At 36.2% G+C, this 18,650-nt stretch overlaps 1 protein-coding gene across 2 annotated transcripts in view; it reads right to left on the reverse strand.

Moving 5' to 3' along the window:
• The window catches only part of LOC148948208 (long-chain specific acyl-CoA dehydrogenase, mitochondrial-like), a 52,101-nt gene that overhangs the window by 6,656 nt on the left and 26,795 nt on the right, over positions 1-18,650 (reverse strand). For both annotated transcript variants that reach the window (XM_089094204.1, XM_089094206.1), the window contains 4 exons: positions 16,697-16,861; positions 11,898-11,964; positions 9,820-9,984; positions 7,431-7,646 (listed from right to left, as the gene is read on the reverse strand). In XM_089094204.1, coding sequence (XP_088950330.1) covers positions 7,431-7,646; positions 9,820-9,984; positions 11,898-11,964; positions 16,697-16,861 — 613 coding nt within the window. The remainder of the gene's footprint in view (positions 1-7,430; positions 7,647-9,819; positions 9,985-11,897; positions 11,965-16,696; positions 16,862-18,650) is intronic.

The following is an 18,650-nucleotide window of genomic DNA, read 5'->3' on the forward strand; positions in this document are numbered from 1 at the left end:
TATGTAATGGGGAATAAAATAGTGAAAACAAAGAGAAAAAGAGAGATTAAGAGAAAAAAGAGAAAAAGAGTATGTAATGGGGAATAAAATAGTGAAAACAAAGAGAAAAAGGGAGATTAAGAGAAAAAAGAGAAAAAGAGCATGTAATGGGGAATAAAATTGTGGAAACAAAGAGAAAACGAGAGATTAAGAGAAAAAATAAAAATAAAAAATAGCATGTAATGAAGGATAAAATTGTGAAAACAAATAGAAAAGGAGAAAATAAGAGAGAAAAGAAAGTGAAAAGGAGAGAAAAAGCAGGTAATTTTGAGGAAACAAGATAAAAAAGAGGGATTAAGGGAGGAAAAGAGAAAAAAGGAGCAAGTTATGAGGAATGAAATCGTCGAAACAAAGAGAAAATGAGAGATTAAGAGAAAAAAGAGAGAAAAGGAAATGAACAAAAGTATGTAATGAGGGATAGAATTGTGAAAACAAAGAGAAAAAGCGAGATTAAGAGAGGAAAGAGAGAGAGAACGTATGTAATGAGGGAAAAAATTGTGGAAACAAGAGAAAAAGAGAGATTGAAAGAAAATAGAGAAAAAAAAAGAAAGTAAAAAAGCACTTGCTGAGGGATAAAATTGTGGAAATAGAGAAAAATAAAGATTACGTTCCTATAATTCCCTGGCGGACTGTGCACTTTAATTCAGGGGCGAAAATTAGTGGGGAAAGGAGCGCTAGATTTTGAAAAATACATTTGTTCTGGTATATTCATTGAAAAGAAAATCAAGAAAAATGTCCCACCCCCATAGATTTGACAAACGCTTTTTTTGTCCTTTCAATTGTTGTCCTTGCTTTAATTGTAATGGTTTGTGCATTTTGTTATCTACTCGCCTCGATTTTCAAGCGCACGTCAGAAATGGAAGGCAATAGCCCAACATTTTATTTTGGGCAATAGTCCAATATTTTTAAAACCTAATTGGCCTTCCTGTGTGAACTCTTAAGCGAGTAAAAAGAATGAAAATTTTTTTAGTCAGAATTTTTTTTTTACAAGTAATATCTACTTCTCTGCAGCAAAAAGTTCTCTCCCCCCCCCCTCCCTTGTATGTAGATATAGTATTCGTACAACTTTCATCAATATTTGTTACATTTCATAATTCCTACAAATTCTACGTTATTTCTTGTTACAGCTATTTCGAATGAATGCGAATTTCTGCCGTTTTTCATGAATTTTACATTCTTTCAGAAATATCTATAATAGTTCTGGTGACTAATTTCCTTGAATTATCAGCCGTGCAAGAGTTGGATCACTGATCACTTTATCTTGAAGGTGTGTCTAACCAGTTCCTGAACCACTGTTGTGGTTGTGAACGAGCTGTAGAGGTTTTTTGTGATTGGCAAAGACGTACGTGTAGCACAGAGGGTGTAGGTTGTTTTGTAATTTACATTTTCTGTTCTTTTTTTTCTCTTGTTTAAAGCTTTTTGGAAATCGGTAATGCTAAGGACACCACCAACCCCCCCCCCCCCCAATTCTACCCAACATTTCGAAAGTAACACCTAAATCTCCCCATATTGGCTGATCAGATTAGTCAGCAAGCATATTAGTCGAATCAAACTCACTGGATCGCACTTCTTCGTCTGGGAAGGGAAATGACTAAATTGTAGTTATGTTCAAGTTCAATTTATTTCATTAAATGAACAATAAACCAATGAACACATGAGAAACAGGAAAGAGAAGAGGACAGAAAAAAATAGGCTACTGTAAAATTCTAATTAAACACTCTACCAAAACCCACTATTGTATTACCCCCTTAAGGTCTGTACTACTTGAAAAATTGACCTGTACCAACTGCCCCTTTTCCCTTCCTCTTTTCAGCAGTCTCAGTAACACAAAAACGATTCAGTCATGTCCCTTCCCAGACGAAAAAGTTGTTCAGGGTGTGTTGTATCATCTAATTGCAGTAAGTTTACATCATCTTGTACCATTATTGTATTTTCTACCAAAGTGAAGTTCAAGTAGTTCCAGAAATGCTAATGCCAAAACCGACATTTCAAACCAATAAATTAATCGTTTCTTTGCACTAAGATTATAAAATTTAAACATTTATAATCTTTTGTTATTGTATGACGGGATTTAAAATAAATTATTGTTATTATTATCTAGCCTTTTTCCAGCTAATCATGAAATTATTTTACATAATTATATTTCGGTGGACTAAAATGCAAATACTTCGGTCAAGACCTCCGCTTGGCCGTCATTCACCGTTACATGGAAAGGGTCTTAAGATTTTAGTTGTGCTTTGTTTTAAGGTTTGAACTTTTTTTTATACTATCCTTGGATTTTTATTAGTAATTAGTATGTTATTATCTTGCACTGAGGACGGTCAAGCGGAGGTCTTGACCGAAATATTTGCATTTTAGTCCATATTTTTCACTGGCTTGTATAATCCTCGTTTTTCTCTTTTTTACTATTTTTTCGTTTTATAAAATTACTATAATTTTATAAGACTATAAACATGAAAATTTAGCCTTTTTTCCGATATATTCTTTTACCTGACCAACCTTATTGTGAGAAATTGTGTAGAGTCACTCTTTTCCCTTTCCTTATCGTCTTGCAATAAAGCATCTTTAGCCTATAAACCTTTTTAAAAGGTTTATTCTAGAATTTTATATGGTCAAGCTATCTAGCCTGATTTTTGAAAAGCCAGAACTCTCGAAGAAAGCTAGTGAAAAGTTGACTCGATTCCGAGCGTTGTATTTTCACACATTGGGTAGTTGGGAGGTAATGTCTTCAAATCCTCCCTCTCCGAACTTTTAATCGATAGTAACTTGGTCTTCCATGGCAAAATCGTAGTTTGGTCCCACAAAATGGCAGAAAACACTATTTTTCCGTAGCATAGTGTTTTTGGTCACTTTAAAAAAGCTCTAGAACTTTTAATTTCCGTTCGAATGAGCCCTCTCCCGGTCTTCTAGGATTCTCGGTCCTAGATAATCCTTATAAGTGGAATATCCACGCCCGCATCTTGAATATGCTAGCCCAGTTTAGCATCCTGGCATCTCCTGTGAAGAATCAGAAAAAATTGAATCCATTTAAAAAAGAGCCCTGGAACAATTTTCAAAGAATCTAAGGTACACTACTCGCTCCTTCTGAAATAGGCCAAGCTGGAAACACTTGAGCACAGGAAAGGTACAGCCTCCGTTTTGCAAAAAAAAAATAAAAAAAATGCATTAGCAAACCCTCGCACGGAAAACATTTTCCCCAAAAGACACTCCCCACCCGGACACCGCCTGCCACGTGCTGTTTCTGAACCAGTTCCCATCTTGTCCCCCATCCGTTGCTTTACCTCCAGGTATGAAAAAACCTTTTCCCCTTCATTACTGATTAAAAAAAAAAAAGTTTTTTTTTAAACTAGAATTAAGGAGCGAAATTAACACTTAAAACGAACAGAAATTATTCCGTATATGAAAGGGGCTGCCTCCTCCTCAACGCCCCGCTCTTTACGCTAAAGATTGCCTCTTTGTCACAACTCTAATTTTTAAAGTAATAAAAAAACTTTGCGTAAAGAGCGGGGTGTTGAGGAGGGGACTGCCGCTTTCATATACGGAATAATTTCTTTTTGTTTTAAGTTTTAATGTCGCTCCTTACTTCCAGTTAAATAAAACTTGTTTTTTTTATACTTAATATCTGAACGTTTTTCAACTAATACAAGTTCGAATTTGGCTCACCGTACATGAACAATTAAAACGGAATTTGCACATTAATTTTGGGGACGTTTACCACCGTGTGAAATTTCCTCTGGAAAATTCACCCCCAGAAACTACCCTCCTGATGTGAAAATATTATCGTATGAAACAAATTATTTATTATGTGTATAAGGGGGCTGTCTCCTCATACAATACCACGAAATCTGGCTCCTCCCTCTTTGGGAAATTCTTTCCCCCCACGGAAAATCCCTCCATGCAAAGTTCTTCCCATGAATAATACCCCACCAGGAAAATTTCTTGTGGATGATTCCGGCTGGAAATTTTTTCTTAGCCTACTTTTATTTGAAAGACTTTAATTTCTGATTATTTTTAAAATCATGCCGGAAATGCCTCCTTCGTGGAAAATTCTTCTCAAAAATACCCCCCACCCCCTAGTAGAAAGGTGCGCCCCCAGAAAATTCTCTCTGGAGAATTTATCCTGTGGAAAACTCCCCCATGGAAAATTTCTCCCGTGGAAAATCCCCCTACCTACGGAAAAATACTCTAGATACTTCCAACCCGGTAAATATTGCCCCAGACATTTCCCCTTAATATCTCCACATGTAAAATTGAGTCGGCAAGCAGACATAAGAAAAATAAAAAGAACTTTGTATAGCAATCTTGGCAAATTCCCCCAGTGTAAAATTTTTCTTTGGAAGCTCACCACCCAAAACTTCCCTAACCACGGAAAATGATCCCCGTAGAAAATTCCCCAGCAGAAAATTCTCCCCTCTCCCCGGAAAATGTCTGTATACTTTCTAATAAGAAATACTATATCTAAACAATTGGCAAATTTCCTGACTTACAAACCTTTCCCCAGGGACTGGGGGGGTATGTTATCCTCAAAGACACAGTTACTGGGATTTTCAACTATGCTGAACAAAATTACTATCTCCAAATTGTGATCGATGGCTTTTAGAAAAAAAGGTTGGTGGGAGGGGGGCTAGTTAGCCTCCAATCTTTTTGGTCACTTAAAAAGGGCACTAGAACTCTTAATTCCCGTTAGAATGAGCCCTTTCTCGATACTATTGAATTATTGGTTCAATGCAATCACCCCTGGGAAAAAAAAAATAAAATAAACATGAATCCATGATCATTATTTTGGCAAAAAATAACAAAATTACACATTTTCGCAGATGGAGGCTTGGAACTTCTACATCAAGGTTTTTGAATACGCTGAATCTGATGGTTTGAATTTCATTAAGATTCCTTGACTTTTAGGAAACTTAATTCCTAAGGTCTTAGGAATTATTCCTAAGGCCTTTTCTCAGGCTTGTAGCTTTTGATGCGCAACGCTAAACTTAATGAATCTTATAAATTTGGAATCAACATAACAAGCCAATTCTTTTTATATACCTATTGGTATCAAAATTCCGTTTTTTAGAGTTTCGGTTATTATTGAGCTGCATCGCTCCTTACTTACAGTTTGTCGCTACGAACTATTTGATAAAATAAACCGCTAGTTTTCCTTTTTATTATTCGGTACTGGTGATACCCAAGTTATATGTTCGCTTGCTTGTTTTGTTCCCTCCCCATTTTATATGTTCTTTTTTAAACCTCTTTTAGCGTAAATTTTATTTAACTCTCTTTTTTTGTTTATCAGTTTTTACCTTTTTAACATTCTGACATTTTACAGCTTAATACTTTTTGACTAATGAATGATTTTGCCAATTGGATATTATTGTTTTTCGCATTGTTTGCCAGTTTTTTAGTTGTTGTGCTTTTTTTATGAGTTTTTTTGTTTTTTATGACTCCGAAATGCAAATTCGGCCCTTCGAAGCTGGTGATAGGAAATTTTGAAATAAATATCTTATCTAGATCGGTAATCTTTCTTCTGGGAAAAATGCAAAATTCCGCATTTCCACAGATAGGAGCTTGAAACCTCCACAGTATGACTTTCTAATATGTTGAATATAACGGTCTATGTATATGTTGTGTATAACGGTATATGTTGAATATAACGGTCTATGCATATGTTGAATATATGTTGTGTATAACTGTATATGTTGAATATAACGGTCTATGTATATGTTGAGTATATGTTGTGTATAACGGTATATGTTGAATATAACGGTCTATGTATATGTTGAGTATATGTTGAGTATAACGGTATATGTTGAATATAACGGTCTATGCATATGTTGAGTATATGTTGTGTATAACGGTATATGTTGAATATAACAGTCTATGTATATGTTGAGTATATGTTGCGTATAACGGTATATGTTGAATATAACGGTCTATGCATATGTTGAGTATATGTTGTGTATAACAGTATATGTTGAATATAACGGTCTATGTATATGTTGAGTATATGTTGTGTATAACGGTATATGTTGAATATAACGGTCTATGTCTATGTTGAGTATATGTTGCGTATAACGGTATATGTTGAATATAACGGTCTATGCATATGTTGAGTATATGTTGCGTATAACGGTATATGTTGAATATAACAGTCTATGTATATGTTGAGTATATGTTGTGTATAACGGTATATGTTGAATATAACGGTCTATGCATATGTTGAGAATATGTTGTGTATAACGGTATATGTTGAATATAACGGTCTATGTATATGTTGAGTATATGTTGTGTATAACGGTATATGTTGAATATAACGGTCTATGTATACGTTGAGTATATGTTGTGTATAACGGTATATGTTGAATATAACGGTCTATGTATATGTTGAGTATATGTTGTGTATAACGGTATATGTTGAATATAACGGTCTCATTTTCATTAAGATTACTTGCCTTTTTAGGGGTGTTTTTCCAAACTTTTCGAAAATCAGACAAACTTTCTCAGGCTCGTAACATTGGATGTGTTACATTAAACTTAATGAACTTTATATATTTGGTTCAGCAGAAAAAACCCTTCTTCATGCATTAATTGCTATCAAAATTCCCTTTTATAGAGATTTGGTCCGAGTTGCTCCTTACTTGAAGCTTGTTACCAAGAACTGTTTGATTCTACACAATTCTACATGTATTTTGGAATATAGGTAGAATATACGGGAATCACTTCTTTCCTTCATTTTTTTTTTATTTTATTTGTCTTAATTTCCCTTTGGCTGCTCAATTTTACTTGCGGGGTGAACTTTACAGGGGTAATTATGGGGGGGGGGGGTTTCTGGGGAGGATACGCTAGACCCCTATATTGGGAAGACGGTATTGTAGACACGGTCGCCAAGACATCAATTTACCAGTAGACATTCCAAAAGGTTTCATTAGCACACATGTTAACCTTCAACTCATCGTAACCATCCACAAACTATATTTTGGCATATCGTAATTTTTCAGTGAATACATTAAGAACCTGAAAAATATTCAAAGGCGGTTTTGATAAACAGCAAAAAACGGTTTTGATAAACAGCGAAGAGCTCACCTAAAACTTCCTCCCTCCAACCTAAACAGGTTAGGGAATAACAAAAAGCGGAATAAGAAGAAAACTCGATTTGATTTACCAGATTGCCACACAGACCAAAAATAAAAGATTAATATGAACAGATCTTGAACAGCCTATGAGCTTGTTATTCAAGACCAACATGTGGGTCTAGAAGAATCCACAAAGAAGATAAAAAACATCTTGTAATTTATGTGATATTGAATCAAGTTGACAAAAACCAGTATCAACCTGAAAGGTGATGCCAGTACAAGAGCCAATTTATTACTTCAACTGAAGCAAGAAAAAACGGGTTAAATTACCTGTAATTGTGCAATGGTCTTTCCGAAGGCTTTCCTTTGCGTCACAAAATTCCTTGTCTCCTCAAAAGCCCACTCACAGTGAGCTAGCGCATGCACTCCAATGTTCAAACGTTCCTGTGGCAGTTCATTCATTAGGTAATAAAAACCTTTATTCTCTTCACCCAACAGAGCAGACGCTGGAAGTCTGATATCTTCGAAGAATAAACCGGCAGTGTCCTAAGAATAATCAATCAAATTTGAGAAAACAAGATGGTAATTCAATTAATTACATCAGTATATCATATTAATACATCAGGTACTAAAAATGAATCATATCAATTAATTACTAACGCCAAATTGCATCAGGCCTTGCTTATATTTTTGAAGTACCGAGGACATCAAAATAAAAATATTTTTGCGTAGGCTAATCGAAAAAGTTCGTAATTCAATATTTAAAATCAAAACACATTTTGTCCAGTTTCTATTTTTAAAGTTAAAAGCAGAAAAATGTCGTTCACACCTGCTTTCTAGGCGTATAATTAGAGAAAGGATGATATGATTAGAATACATTCTGCGGATTAAGGTTGACAGATTGCCAAAGATTGTCCTTGTGTGCCAACCATCTAGTGGCAAACGAAAAGCAGGTATTCCCCGAATGAGATGGGACTGTGGGAGGATGTCGCAAGGAAAGATTTGATAGAAATAGGAACTTATAAGGAGGGTTTAAACGACGAGGCTTTGAGCAGATTGGGATGGTGGAGAACCTTTCATAGCTGTATTGGCCTCAGGTGGCTTGGTGCTGCCGTGAGTTGTTAGTAGTAGTATTTTTAAAGTACTAAGGATATCAAAATAAAAACATTCTTTATCCCCTTCGAGCCACCTATGGTCAATTCGTACCTGGAAACTCGTGATTTTCTAAGATTTTTCACATTTTCGTCAGTGTTGACACGTTGAACCGAAAAATAACTAGGCAAAACTAATCAGTTAAGTTAAGGTTGCCAACACTTTTGTTCCGAAAAACAGTAACAAATTATTGATTACCTAAGACAACAACACCTGTAAAGGAAAGCTATACTGCCTTAAGCTGTTGGGTGCTATATGTCTCTAGCTTATTTTCTGCCCACGCTTCTTTTTTAACTTCGGCAACTGTTAATACCAAAAACGGGGGTCTTTTTCCTTAAAAAATTGAATTTTTCAATTTTTGCTACTTTTTAAAAGATAAATCTTTGAGCAAGCTTCCACGTAACGTAACTACTCCAAAAAATCAGATTTCATTTTCACTTTCCTCGGTGCTTGAAGTACCCATCGTTCATTTGATTCTCCCTTTTTATGAGAAGGAAAGTTAAATGGGAAGAAACTCATTTTTGGCGTATCTTTAGTAAATTATTTAGGACTGTGTTTTATTCTTTCCTTCTTTTTTTTTTACCACAATAATCCATTTCAATGTTTTCAAATATTTAAGATGCTACTTTCCGAAAAGTGTTGCTGTAGAGGAAGAGTGTATTGGTCTTTGCATGGGGATACGTGGCCCAGGGTTCGATCCCAGCTGCCTCAGGGTCGGTGTATGGACCTTTGTAGCGGAGAAGCATCGCTAATCATTAGATGAGGAGATTGTGGAGTTATTTGCCTTTTAATTTTCGACGGACCTTTTTTTAGTTCCTTTCCTTTATCTCTGAAAAGCAAACAAAGAATGTTGGATTTACAGAATGAAACAAAGAAACTAAAACAAAGGGGTTCAATGTTCCTCGATTTTTTTTATATTTTTAAATGAACTCCCTCTCCACTCCCCCTTACGTCTCTTATTCTCCTTAAAAATTGTGAAAAAAATAAAAAAGATGAGCATTATCAAGCGTAATGTTCAGCTTGGTTGAAGTTCAGACCTTCAGTCCTCGCAGGATTTTTTCAATCACTTCGCTAGCTATGATCGGAACCCCAGATTTATAGCCCTCGCATGACGTCACTCAAAGACAATTTAAAAATTATCTTTTCAAGTGAAGTCTGTCTTAGTTTGTGTAGTTTATGACCATTACTATATTTCTATCTACTATTCACGAAAATTGTATTTTTGTACTTTGAATGGTTTAGCTGTATTTTCAGCGCACAGAAACACACACACACATCAATATACGGCAATGTATCAGCTACCGGCACTTACTTTTGGAAATTTACAATTTCTATGTAAGCAACATTTGTCATCTAACTTTGAACTGCCCTAAAGAGGATGTGTTCAGTGGAGCACTCAATGCGTCACCTGCCGGCAACCAACACAAGCCCAAATCACTCATGAAGCCAATAACTGACGACAATTTATCATCATGACCATAGAAAAACGTCAGTAAAATAGTGCCGGTGAAAAAGCAGCCTACTGACCTTAGCCTATATTTTGTTTTATATAAGATAGAAAACTTACAGAGCAGTGTAATCCCATCTTTTTCATGAGCCACCCTTTTTTGAATCCGGGCATGCCTTCTTCAACCAAAAACAAAGAAATACCATGTGCAGGCGACTTGGCCTCACGATTTGTCACAGCAACAACAATAACAAGATCCGCATTCCATCCATTTGTAATATAAACCTAAGAGGATTCAAAAGTTAATCCAACACGAACTATAAAAAGATATATTAATCAAGAAATCTTTTCTTCATTGAAGATCGGTTTTTAATGAAGAAAGGAGTTTTTCAAATGTCTGTGTCATCAACTGTGTGAACCTGACAACAATTTCAGGTTTTCTTCCAGCCTTTACAGTCTAGTAGTCTTTCTTCAGGCTATTAAAATTTTAAGATAAGCATTTGCATTGAGTAACTTTTTGATATGCTATTGTCTTTTTTTTCAGTTGATATAATATTATCTTAATTTATTTTGCCCTTTGCCCCTTTAATTTATTTTGCCCTTTTAATTGCTTAATTTAGTTTTCCAGAGTTAGCCAATTCTTTACTTTGGTCACAGCTTCTTTCAGGTAGAGTTAATTATCACTTTAAGGAGAGGAAAATAATTTCACATAATCTTGCTGAATAGCCCCCCAAACATATGGAATGTTGATACTAAAAAAGAGAATACTATACATACATATATATATATATATATATATATATATATATATATATATATATATATATATATATATATATATATATATCTGCGATGTTCCCTGCTTAGCCGAGTCGGAAGCCTGTAACCTTGGCCTCGCGAATGGACCACGCATATTGTGCAAACAAAAACGTCAATTTGATAGGAATTTTCCCTATCTACTTATACCCCCTCCCCCCCCCCCCCAAAAAAAAAATTTCCCATGCTTATGGTGTAAACTACCGGGCATGTTCACAAAATTTATGGAAACGGAACGTTTGAACGGAAAGCACCTAGGCGCTGACATAGGCTTTCAATACATTTACGAAACTTACATTTATTCAACAAAAGAGTTTGATAAGATAACAAAAAGTGTCTGTTCAGCAAATATGGAAATCAGAAAAGAATATAGAAAAATGAAAGCAAAGAAAATGTACACAAATGAAAGGAGTCAAGAGAAAAAGAAAGAACAACAGGATTACCATAGAACAAGTGAGCTAACCTCTCATAGATTCAGCATGTACCAAATTGTAATCTCATGAGAAAGGAAATACCGAAACAGCCTTCAAATCTCTCCCAATAAGTGAAGACTTCGAGCACGTCGTATTTTCTATAGACATTTATGAGAACTGGAAATTCCATAGGCACGCGTGGGGAAATAGATTACCCAAAAACGGGTGTTCGATATGAATTTTAACCATCTCCAGAAAAAAAGGAGATTTAGAGATAAAATGCTGCTGAATTCAGTGATCAAATTAAAGCCGTCACTTTTGGTCACTACTGAAGACTAACGAAATATTCTTTGGTCAATCTTCTACAATTAATATGATAATTGTACACTATTACAATTTAGGAAATTACGATTTATGATATTACAGTAATTAAATCATTCGTACTTAATTCGTATTCAACTGATCAATCAACGTAATTAATAATTAACACAAAACATTTTCGACAGAACAATGGTAGGATTTACTTTTCAATAGTTATGAAAGGAAATAGACCCTTTAAAGCCTCTCAGCAACTACTGAAATATTTCAACCAATGGTAAACTAGAACTTGACCCATGGAACTGAAAAAATATTGAGTTTCATCTATGATCTGATATTTGTGCTTCGAAGTATTGCAGACTCAATAGACTTAAATACTGAACCAATAGCCTAATATGTTCACTTTAACCTTTTAATTGATTTGAAAAGCCTCACCTTCTAAAACCTGATTAGGTTCTCTGTGTAAAATTTAAAAATAGTGAAGTTTCAAGGAGTTGGGAACGGGATAGAGGAGTTTCTGAGGGACAAAATTTTTAAAACTAATCTGTCCGGTTGGTTCTGACTCCCAGGTCCAAAGCATTTATTGCTTCGAAAAGCATTTTGGGTAGCAATACGAATGCTTTGGAAAAAGTCTAAAATCAAAGAGATTACCTTAGATCCGTTCAAAATGTAGTCACTTCCATCTTTCTTGGCAAATGTTTTAATCCCCTGTAGATCACTAAAATAAAAACATTAAACAAATGAATAGACGTAAAACAACCTAAATAATCAAGTAATTAATGAAGTAAGAGCCAATGAAGTTAACATTGTCAGGGTGGCAAGCCTGGTCCATCATTCCCATGGTGAACTGTGGAGAATGAAAGCGGGGCTTTTACATATTCTGGTTATAAGCTTAGCAGTTTGGAATGCTCTGGATCAGCAGGCGCAGGCATATGCGAGCAGGAGATAGACTACCTAGTAAGAAGTTCTAGACTTAATAGGCAGAATTACTCCAAAGGTGATATTAACTTCAGTGAGATAAGTTCGTTCAAAGTTTTAGCTCGTAATTAATAAACATAGTTTTTCAATTTTTTCTCTGCCGAAGAAATTCTGACAAATAATATTTTTTTAAATCTTATTCTTTATAGTGTCTAAATATGTAAGATTCATTAATTTTAAAGCTACCAACAGAAACTTACGAGCCTGTGTAAATTAGCCGGATTTTCAAAAAACGGGAAAAATGCCTTCAAAAAAGGGGAGTAATCTATATGAAAGCAACACCATCAAACTCAGCATATCGAAGAGCACTGCCGTAGGGTTTTTGAGCCCCTAGCTAACCCAGCCCAAGACTTAGATTGGTCTAAACGTTTGGCTCGATTTCCCACTTCACTTTAAAGTCGGAAGCAAAGAAACAAACAAAAAACGAAAAATTTGGAAAGACAACAGAAAAAAACAACAAAATTGCCTAAAAACCAAACAAACGCGGAAAACCAAAAAAAAAAAAAAAAAACTAATTTCAAGAGCGAGCCGGCGAGTAACCTCGATTTTTGTTAATTGTAGTTATTGATGATTGGCTCAGTCTAGAAATTAGTTTTTTCCGAAGGGGGGAGGCTTTTTAAATTTTTAAGTCAACTATTTTTTGCGTTTCACTTCTTTGTTATTTTTCTCGGTTCTTTGCGTTTGTTTGGATTTTAGGTTTTTTTCTTCAATTCTTCCAATTTTGGTTTTCTCTTGTGTTTTCTGTTGGCTTTCCGAGTTGTTTGTTTTATCAGTTTGTTTTTTAACCGAGTATTTTCAATCCAAGAAATGTGAACGTTTTCCCTTCTAACTTTCTCTTGTAGCACAGAAGAACGGAGGCAGTCGCAGTTCCGAAATATTTATTTAATTCGTACAGTATTTTTGTTGACCTAAAAAACCGATTCTCTATCTGGATTTTTTTTTCATAACTCAACTACCTTCTTTGAAATATTAAAGAGAGTTTATATTGCTTTAGACAGGCTATTTCTATTATTATGAATGAATTAATGCAAAATTCCAGGAATCAAATTTTTAGTGGCCTCTTGAGGTCCATCCGATGCGTTTTGAGTTAGTCTAGGATAGTTTTACTTCTTTTTTGTGTTGGGTTAGTATGGAGACACTCGTATAATCGCATCATTAGAATCAAATTCTAAGCCCTATAGTGTGTTGCTACACCTGATTTTGAACTGCGGGTCCCGTATTACCAAGCTGAGATCAAACCCACTATGCCACTGCAGGACCTATGATTGTTCTTTTAGAAGCTAAGCTATCCTCTATGCCAATAGACAGTGTGTCCAGGCGAGCAAATTATGTATAAATCAAGTGCTGGGGCTTATATGATATTTTAAAATATAGAACGTCCAAATATAGCGAGTTAGTTTAGAATTTCAGTAGGTAATTAGATAGTAGCCTAGGCCAATTGATTCTAGAGCTGATATCTTATCAGGATATTTCTTTCAGCATATAACTTCTCGTTTATTTCAGTAAGCAATAACAGACAGTATGCCAAAGTCTATACATAGCTAGTCTTCAGACTTTGCCCATTTTCAATTTACTTAAAAGAAATTGCTTGAAAAGATGTTTTTATATATATTTAAAAGGAAGTATTTGAGCTAGATTAACGAAGCTTTCAGAGACTTCCAAAAATTGACATACGGGCTGATTTTCAAAAGTCTCATATATCTTGGTCTACTACTTTCTTAGCAGTGCCAAAAAAATTTGTCCAGGAAGCATCGTTTTACCCTAGACTAGTTTTTAAGAAGTGCATAATCTTGCTGCACCTTGTTTGTAACAGCCTTGTTGGCAGATCCCTGTTAGGAAAACTGCGGAAAAATGAGACCTTCCCAAATCTTGGACCCTTAGCCAAATAGAGCTGAGACTAGGTGGATTCTTTTATTTGAATTGGCCACTGACTTGGCCAAATCTTGGACCCTTAGCCAAATAGAGCTGAGACTAGGTGGATTCTTTTATTTGAATTGGCCACTGACTTGGCCAAATCTTGGACCCTTAGCCAAATAGAGCTGAGACTAGGTGGATTCTTTTATTTGAATTGACCACTGACTTGGCCAAATCTTGGACCCTTAGCCAAATAGAGCTGAGACTAGGTGGATTCTTTTATTTGAATTGGCCACTGACTTGGCCAAATCTTGGACCCTTAGCCAAATAGAGCTGATACTAGGTGGATTCTTTTATTTGAATTGGCCACTGACTTGGCCAAATCTTGGACCCTTAGCCAAATAGAGCTGAGACTAGGTGGATTCTTTTATTTGAATTGGCCACTGACGTGGCCAAATCTTGGACCCTTAGCCAAGTAGAGCTGAGACTAGGTGGATTCTTTTATTTGAATTGGCCACTGACTTGGCCACTTATTTGAATTGGCCACTGACTGACTTTTCTTTACCATTGACTTCTTGTCTGGATAATTATGGAGACACTTTCACTTTCACATAATCTTGTCATTGGAATCAAATTCCGGTCCCTGCAGCAGAGTGCTGGAGCAATCAAATTCCGGTCCCTGCAGCAGGGTGCTGGAGCAATCAAATTCCAGCCCCTGCAGCAGGGTGCTGGGGCCATCAAATTCCAGTTCCTGCAGCAGAGTGCTGAAGCAATCAAATTCCGGTCCCTGCAGCAGGGTGCTGGAGCAATCAAATTCCAGCCCCTACAGCAGGGTGCTGGGGCAATCAAATTCCAGTTCCTGCAACAGAGTGCTGGAGCAATCAAATTCCGGTCCTTGCAGCAGCGTGCTGGAGCAATCAAATTCTGGTCCCTGCAGCAGGGTGCTGGAGCAATCAAATTCCGTTCCCTGGAGCAGGGTGCCGGAGCAATCAAATTCCGATCCCTGCAGCAGGGTACTGGAACAATCAAATCTCAACCCCTGCAGCAGGGTGCTGGAGCAATCAAATTCCGGTCCGCGCAGCAGGGTGCCAGAGCAATCAAATTCCGGTCCCTGCAGCAGGGTGCTGGAGCTGCATTCTAACTCCAGGTTAAGCATTACCAAGCAGAGATCAAGCCCACTGCGCCGCTAGAGGATGCTTACCACTGACTGAATCAAAATTGGTAAAATGCTATGCATGTAGGAGTTTTGAAGGGGTAAAATGCTTTAAATATTGGGATCATGTGGAGGTGTGTAGGATCTTGAAGATTATTAAGGACATAATTTTTTGCAATTGCCCCTTTGATACGATGATCACAAGAAAAAAAAAAACAAAAAAAAAACCCAATCTATATACCCGATGATCCCGTGTGTATCACTACGAGGAAGAAGACAACATTTCGTAATTGAAAAGGAAAGGAAATCATGATATCGAGAGCCCAGGGAAGTTTATTCCTAGGGTTCTCGATATCATGAGGTTGATGAAGCAATTATCATGCAGACCACACCCCTTTTGGTAAGTGGGCTTTCCCCTTTTCTAAAATTATGTGGTCTTTTATGATAATAAATTTTAATATATAACTCCGAACTCTGAATTTGGAATCAGCATGAAAGTAGATTTTGATATAGTTTTCAACTTCCATTTTTGGAGCCCGCTATCTATTGGCGAAGGGAGCCATTTGTTCCAAAAAAAGAGGGGAAATGACACACAACTGCGTTTTAGAGCTAAATCTTAAAATTGTCCTGAAGAGACAGGTGAGGGGTTCTTCAAACCAGCCTTATAGATATTACGTCCCGTCACGTTTTGTTGCATTTGATTTTGATAAGGGCTATATAGGATGTACCAAAAGCCGTTGAGATACTATACTGGGCCCCCGTAACAAGTTCCATTATCGGTACCCTCACTTATTACTTCGTTTTAGTTACGTTTATGAAGGTGGAGTGACTGTAGGAGGTGATAGAAGGTCTAAAATCAGAAGCAAAGAACTATAACAAAGTATCCCCTGGCTCTCCTTAAATTACATTTTCGAGCTAAATATCATTTGCTACAGTAATCAGTATAGCGTCTAGTTTAGTGCTGAGAAATGTATAGCGCTATAGTACAGTGTGCACTAAACTACAGTGTAGATGTTTCTCGAACTTTTTTTTACTGCGGGCCAGACCTAGGGACGAACGCGAGAATTTATTTCGAGGATTCTTACTATTTCAAAGTAAGGGGAGTAAGGGGAGGGGTTTCAAAATAAAAGGCAAAAAGAGGAAATGAGCATTTTGTGTTTGTGATGGAGTCCATATTTTTGGGGAAGGTTAATTTATCAGAGCAGCACAGTAATTGCACGAAAGTATTTAAAACTACGGAAAAAATCACACAAGCATGTTTTCTGCATAGTGGAAAAAAGGAATAATGAAAATTTCGGATATAATTCTTCAAGAATAAACTAAGTTTAGACAGATTAATGGAAACTAAATTTTCGTATGTAAAAATTAGTCCCTTTGATGCCCCAGACAAAAGCATTTACCCCTCCCCGAAGCTCATAAGACATGTCGATAAAATTATTCTAGCTGAATTTAAAGAAAAGCTTACCTTCCAGCTTCTGGCTCTGTCATTGCTATAGCACTGATTTTTTTCCCAGAAACAAGATCTGGGATAAGCCGCTCAATCTGTTCTTTTGACCCATATTTGTAAATATACGGCAGTACAATGTCCGAATGAAGGCTGAAAGCTGGTCCAGAAGAGTTGACATAACTCCTTAAAGAATGAAGCAAAAATAAAAATTGCAAAAACACTAACTTGTTAATCGGAGATATTATAGAATCAGCGTTGGCTTTCCCTCATTAGTTTTTAACAAAAGCTATTAATTCTTATTAATAGGATTAAGAGTTAATATTATTTGGAGTTAATTAAAAATTGGTCGACTCCAGTCTTTCTAGAGCATCCGACTCAAATTCCACATATACATCAAACTACTACTACTAACAACTCACTGCAGCACCACCTGAGGTCAATACAGCAATGCACGCTCCTCCCCTATCAAAGTCTATTCAATCAAAAAGATTGAATATCTTCGATAGATTATTCTATCAAAGTCTATACTCCCTCTTTACACCCTTTCAAGAAGTTCCCATTTACCTCAAATCTTTCCTTACAACTTCCTCTGAACCCATTCGGGGACGACCTCCTTGTTGTTTGGCCCTAGATGGTTGGTCTACTCTTTGAAGGCATCAATGAGTAAATAATTTCTACGGTCAAACTCACTAAGCATGACAATACGAGAAATTGTGAGAAAACAAGGCTTTACAACCAGTGAAAAAAGAAGGGATATCCATTAACTTCGACTGAGAACTTCGCTCAACCTTTTGCTGTTTACCGTTCAAGTGGGAAGGTTTTTTTTTAAATTGTCTCTCTTTCATTGTTGCACTGAGGACGGCTGAGCCGAATTATTTTCATTTCCCTTCCGTTTTCTCGCAGGTCCAAAACCACCTCGTTTTCCTGCAATTTCATTTAACGTCAAGGAGAATGGGAATGCTCAACCTGACGTTTGTAAACGCTTATAACTGACGTTTAGAAATTCACTGAATACATTGTTGGTCTTATTCAACTTTGAATAGGGAATCGGACCACGGTTCAGTTTTCCTCTTATGAATCTTCCCCAATATTTTTGAGATCTGACACGAATAAGCTAGTAATTCAAATGCGATAAAGATTATGAGAAACTGACGCTGGTGTTGAATGAACATTAGCACCATCTAACGACTGGTGTTTTTTTTTATTGTTTTTTTTACAAACGTCATAAATCTTTTCGCCGCTGAAGACCGCTATTTGCCGGCATAAGCCTGAAAATTTACTTCGATTTTAGTTTGATTAAATAAAAAAACACGTTTTTTTTACCTGAAAGTAGGGAGCGACATTAAAACTTCAAACAAACAGAAATTATTCCATATATGAAAAGGGCTGTCCCCTCCTCAACGCCCCGCTCTTTACGCTAAAGTTTTGTATTGTTTTAAAAAATTAAGTTGTGAGACAGAGTCAAACTTTAGCGTGAAGAGCGAGGCGTTGAGAAGGGGACAGCCCCTTTCATATACGGAATAATTTATGTTCGTTTTAAGTTTTTTTTACTTAATTTCTGAACGTTTTTGAATTAATGCAGCTTTGGTTTTTGGCTCACCATACATGAACAATTCAAACGAAATTTGCATATTACTTTTTTTTAGCTAAATGGCTTTCTCGAAATTTTGTTCTGACGTAACTTACGAATTAACTTACGTAACGAACTTCTATGCTCGTATATTTTTATTACGTATATTGGGGGGTTCGCCCCCTAGTCAATACCTCGCTCTTTACGCTAAAGTTCAAATTTTGTACCAATTCTTTAAGAATGACCCCTTAATCACAAAGGCTGTTAATTAGAATAAATAGCTCTGAAGAAAGTACAAAAAAAAACTTTAGCGTAAAGAGCGAGGAAATGACTAGGGGGCGAACCCAATCATATACGTAATAATTTCTGTTCGTTTAAAGTTTTTATGTTGCTCCTTACTTT

The sequence above is a fragment of the Artemia sp. Qi Xiang Cuo genome, chromosome 9 (assembly GCF_049724085.1).
Source record: "Artemia sp. Qi Xiang Cuo chromosome 9, ASM4972408v1, whole genome shotgun sequence".
Lineage (NCBI taxonomy): Eukaryota > Metazoa > Arthropoda > Branchiopoda > Anostraca > Artemiidae > Artemia > Artemia sp. Qi Xiang Cuo.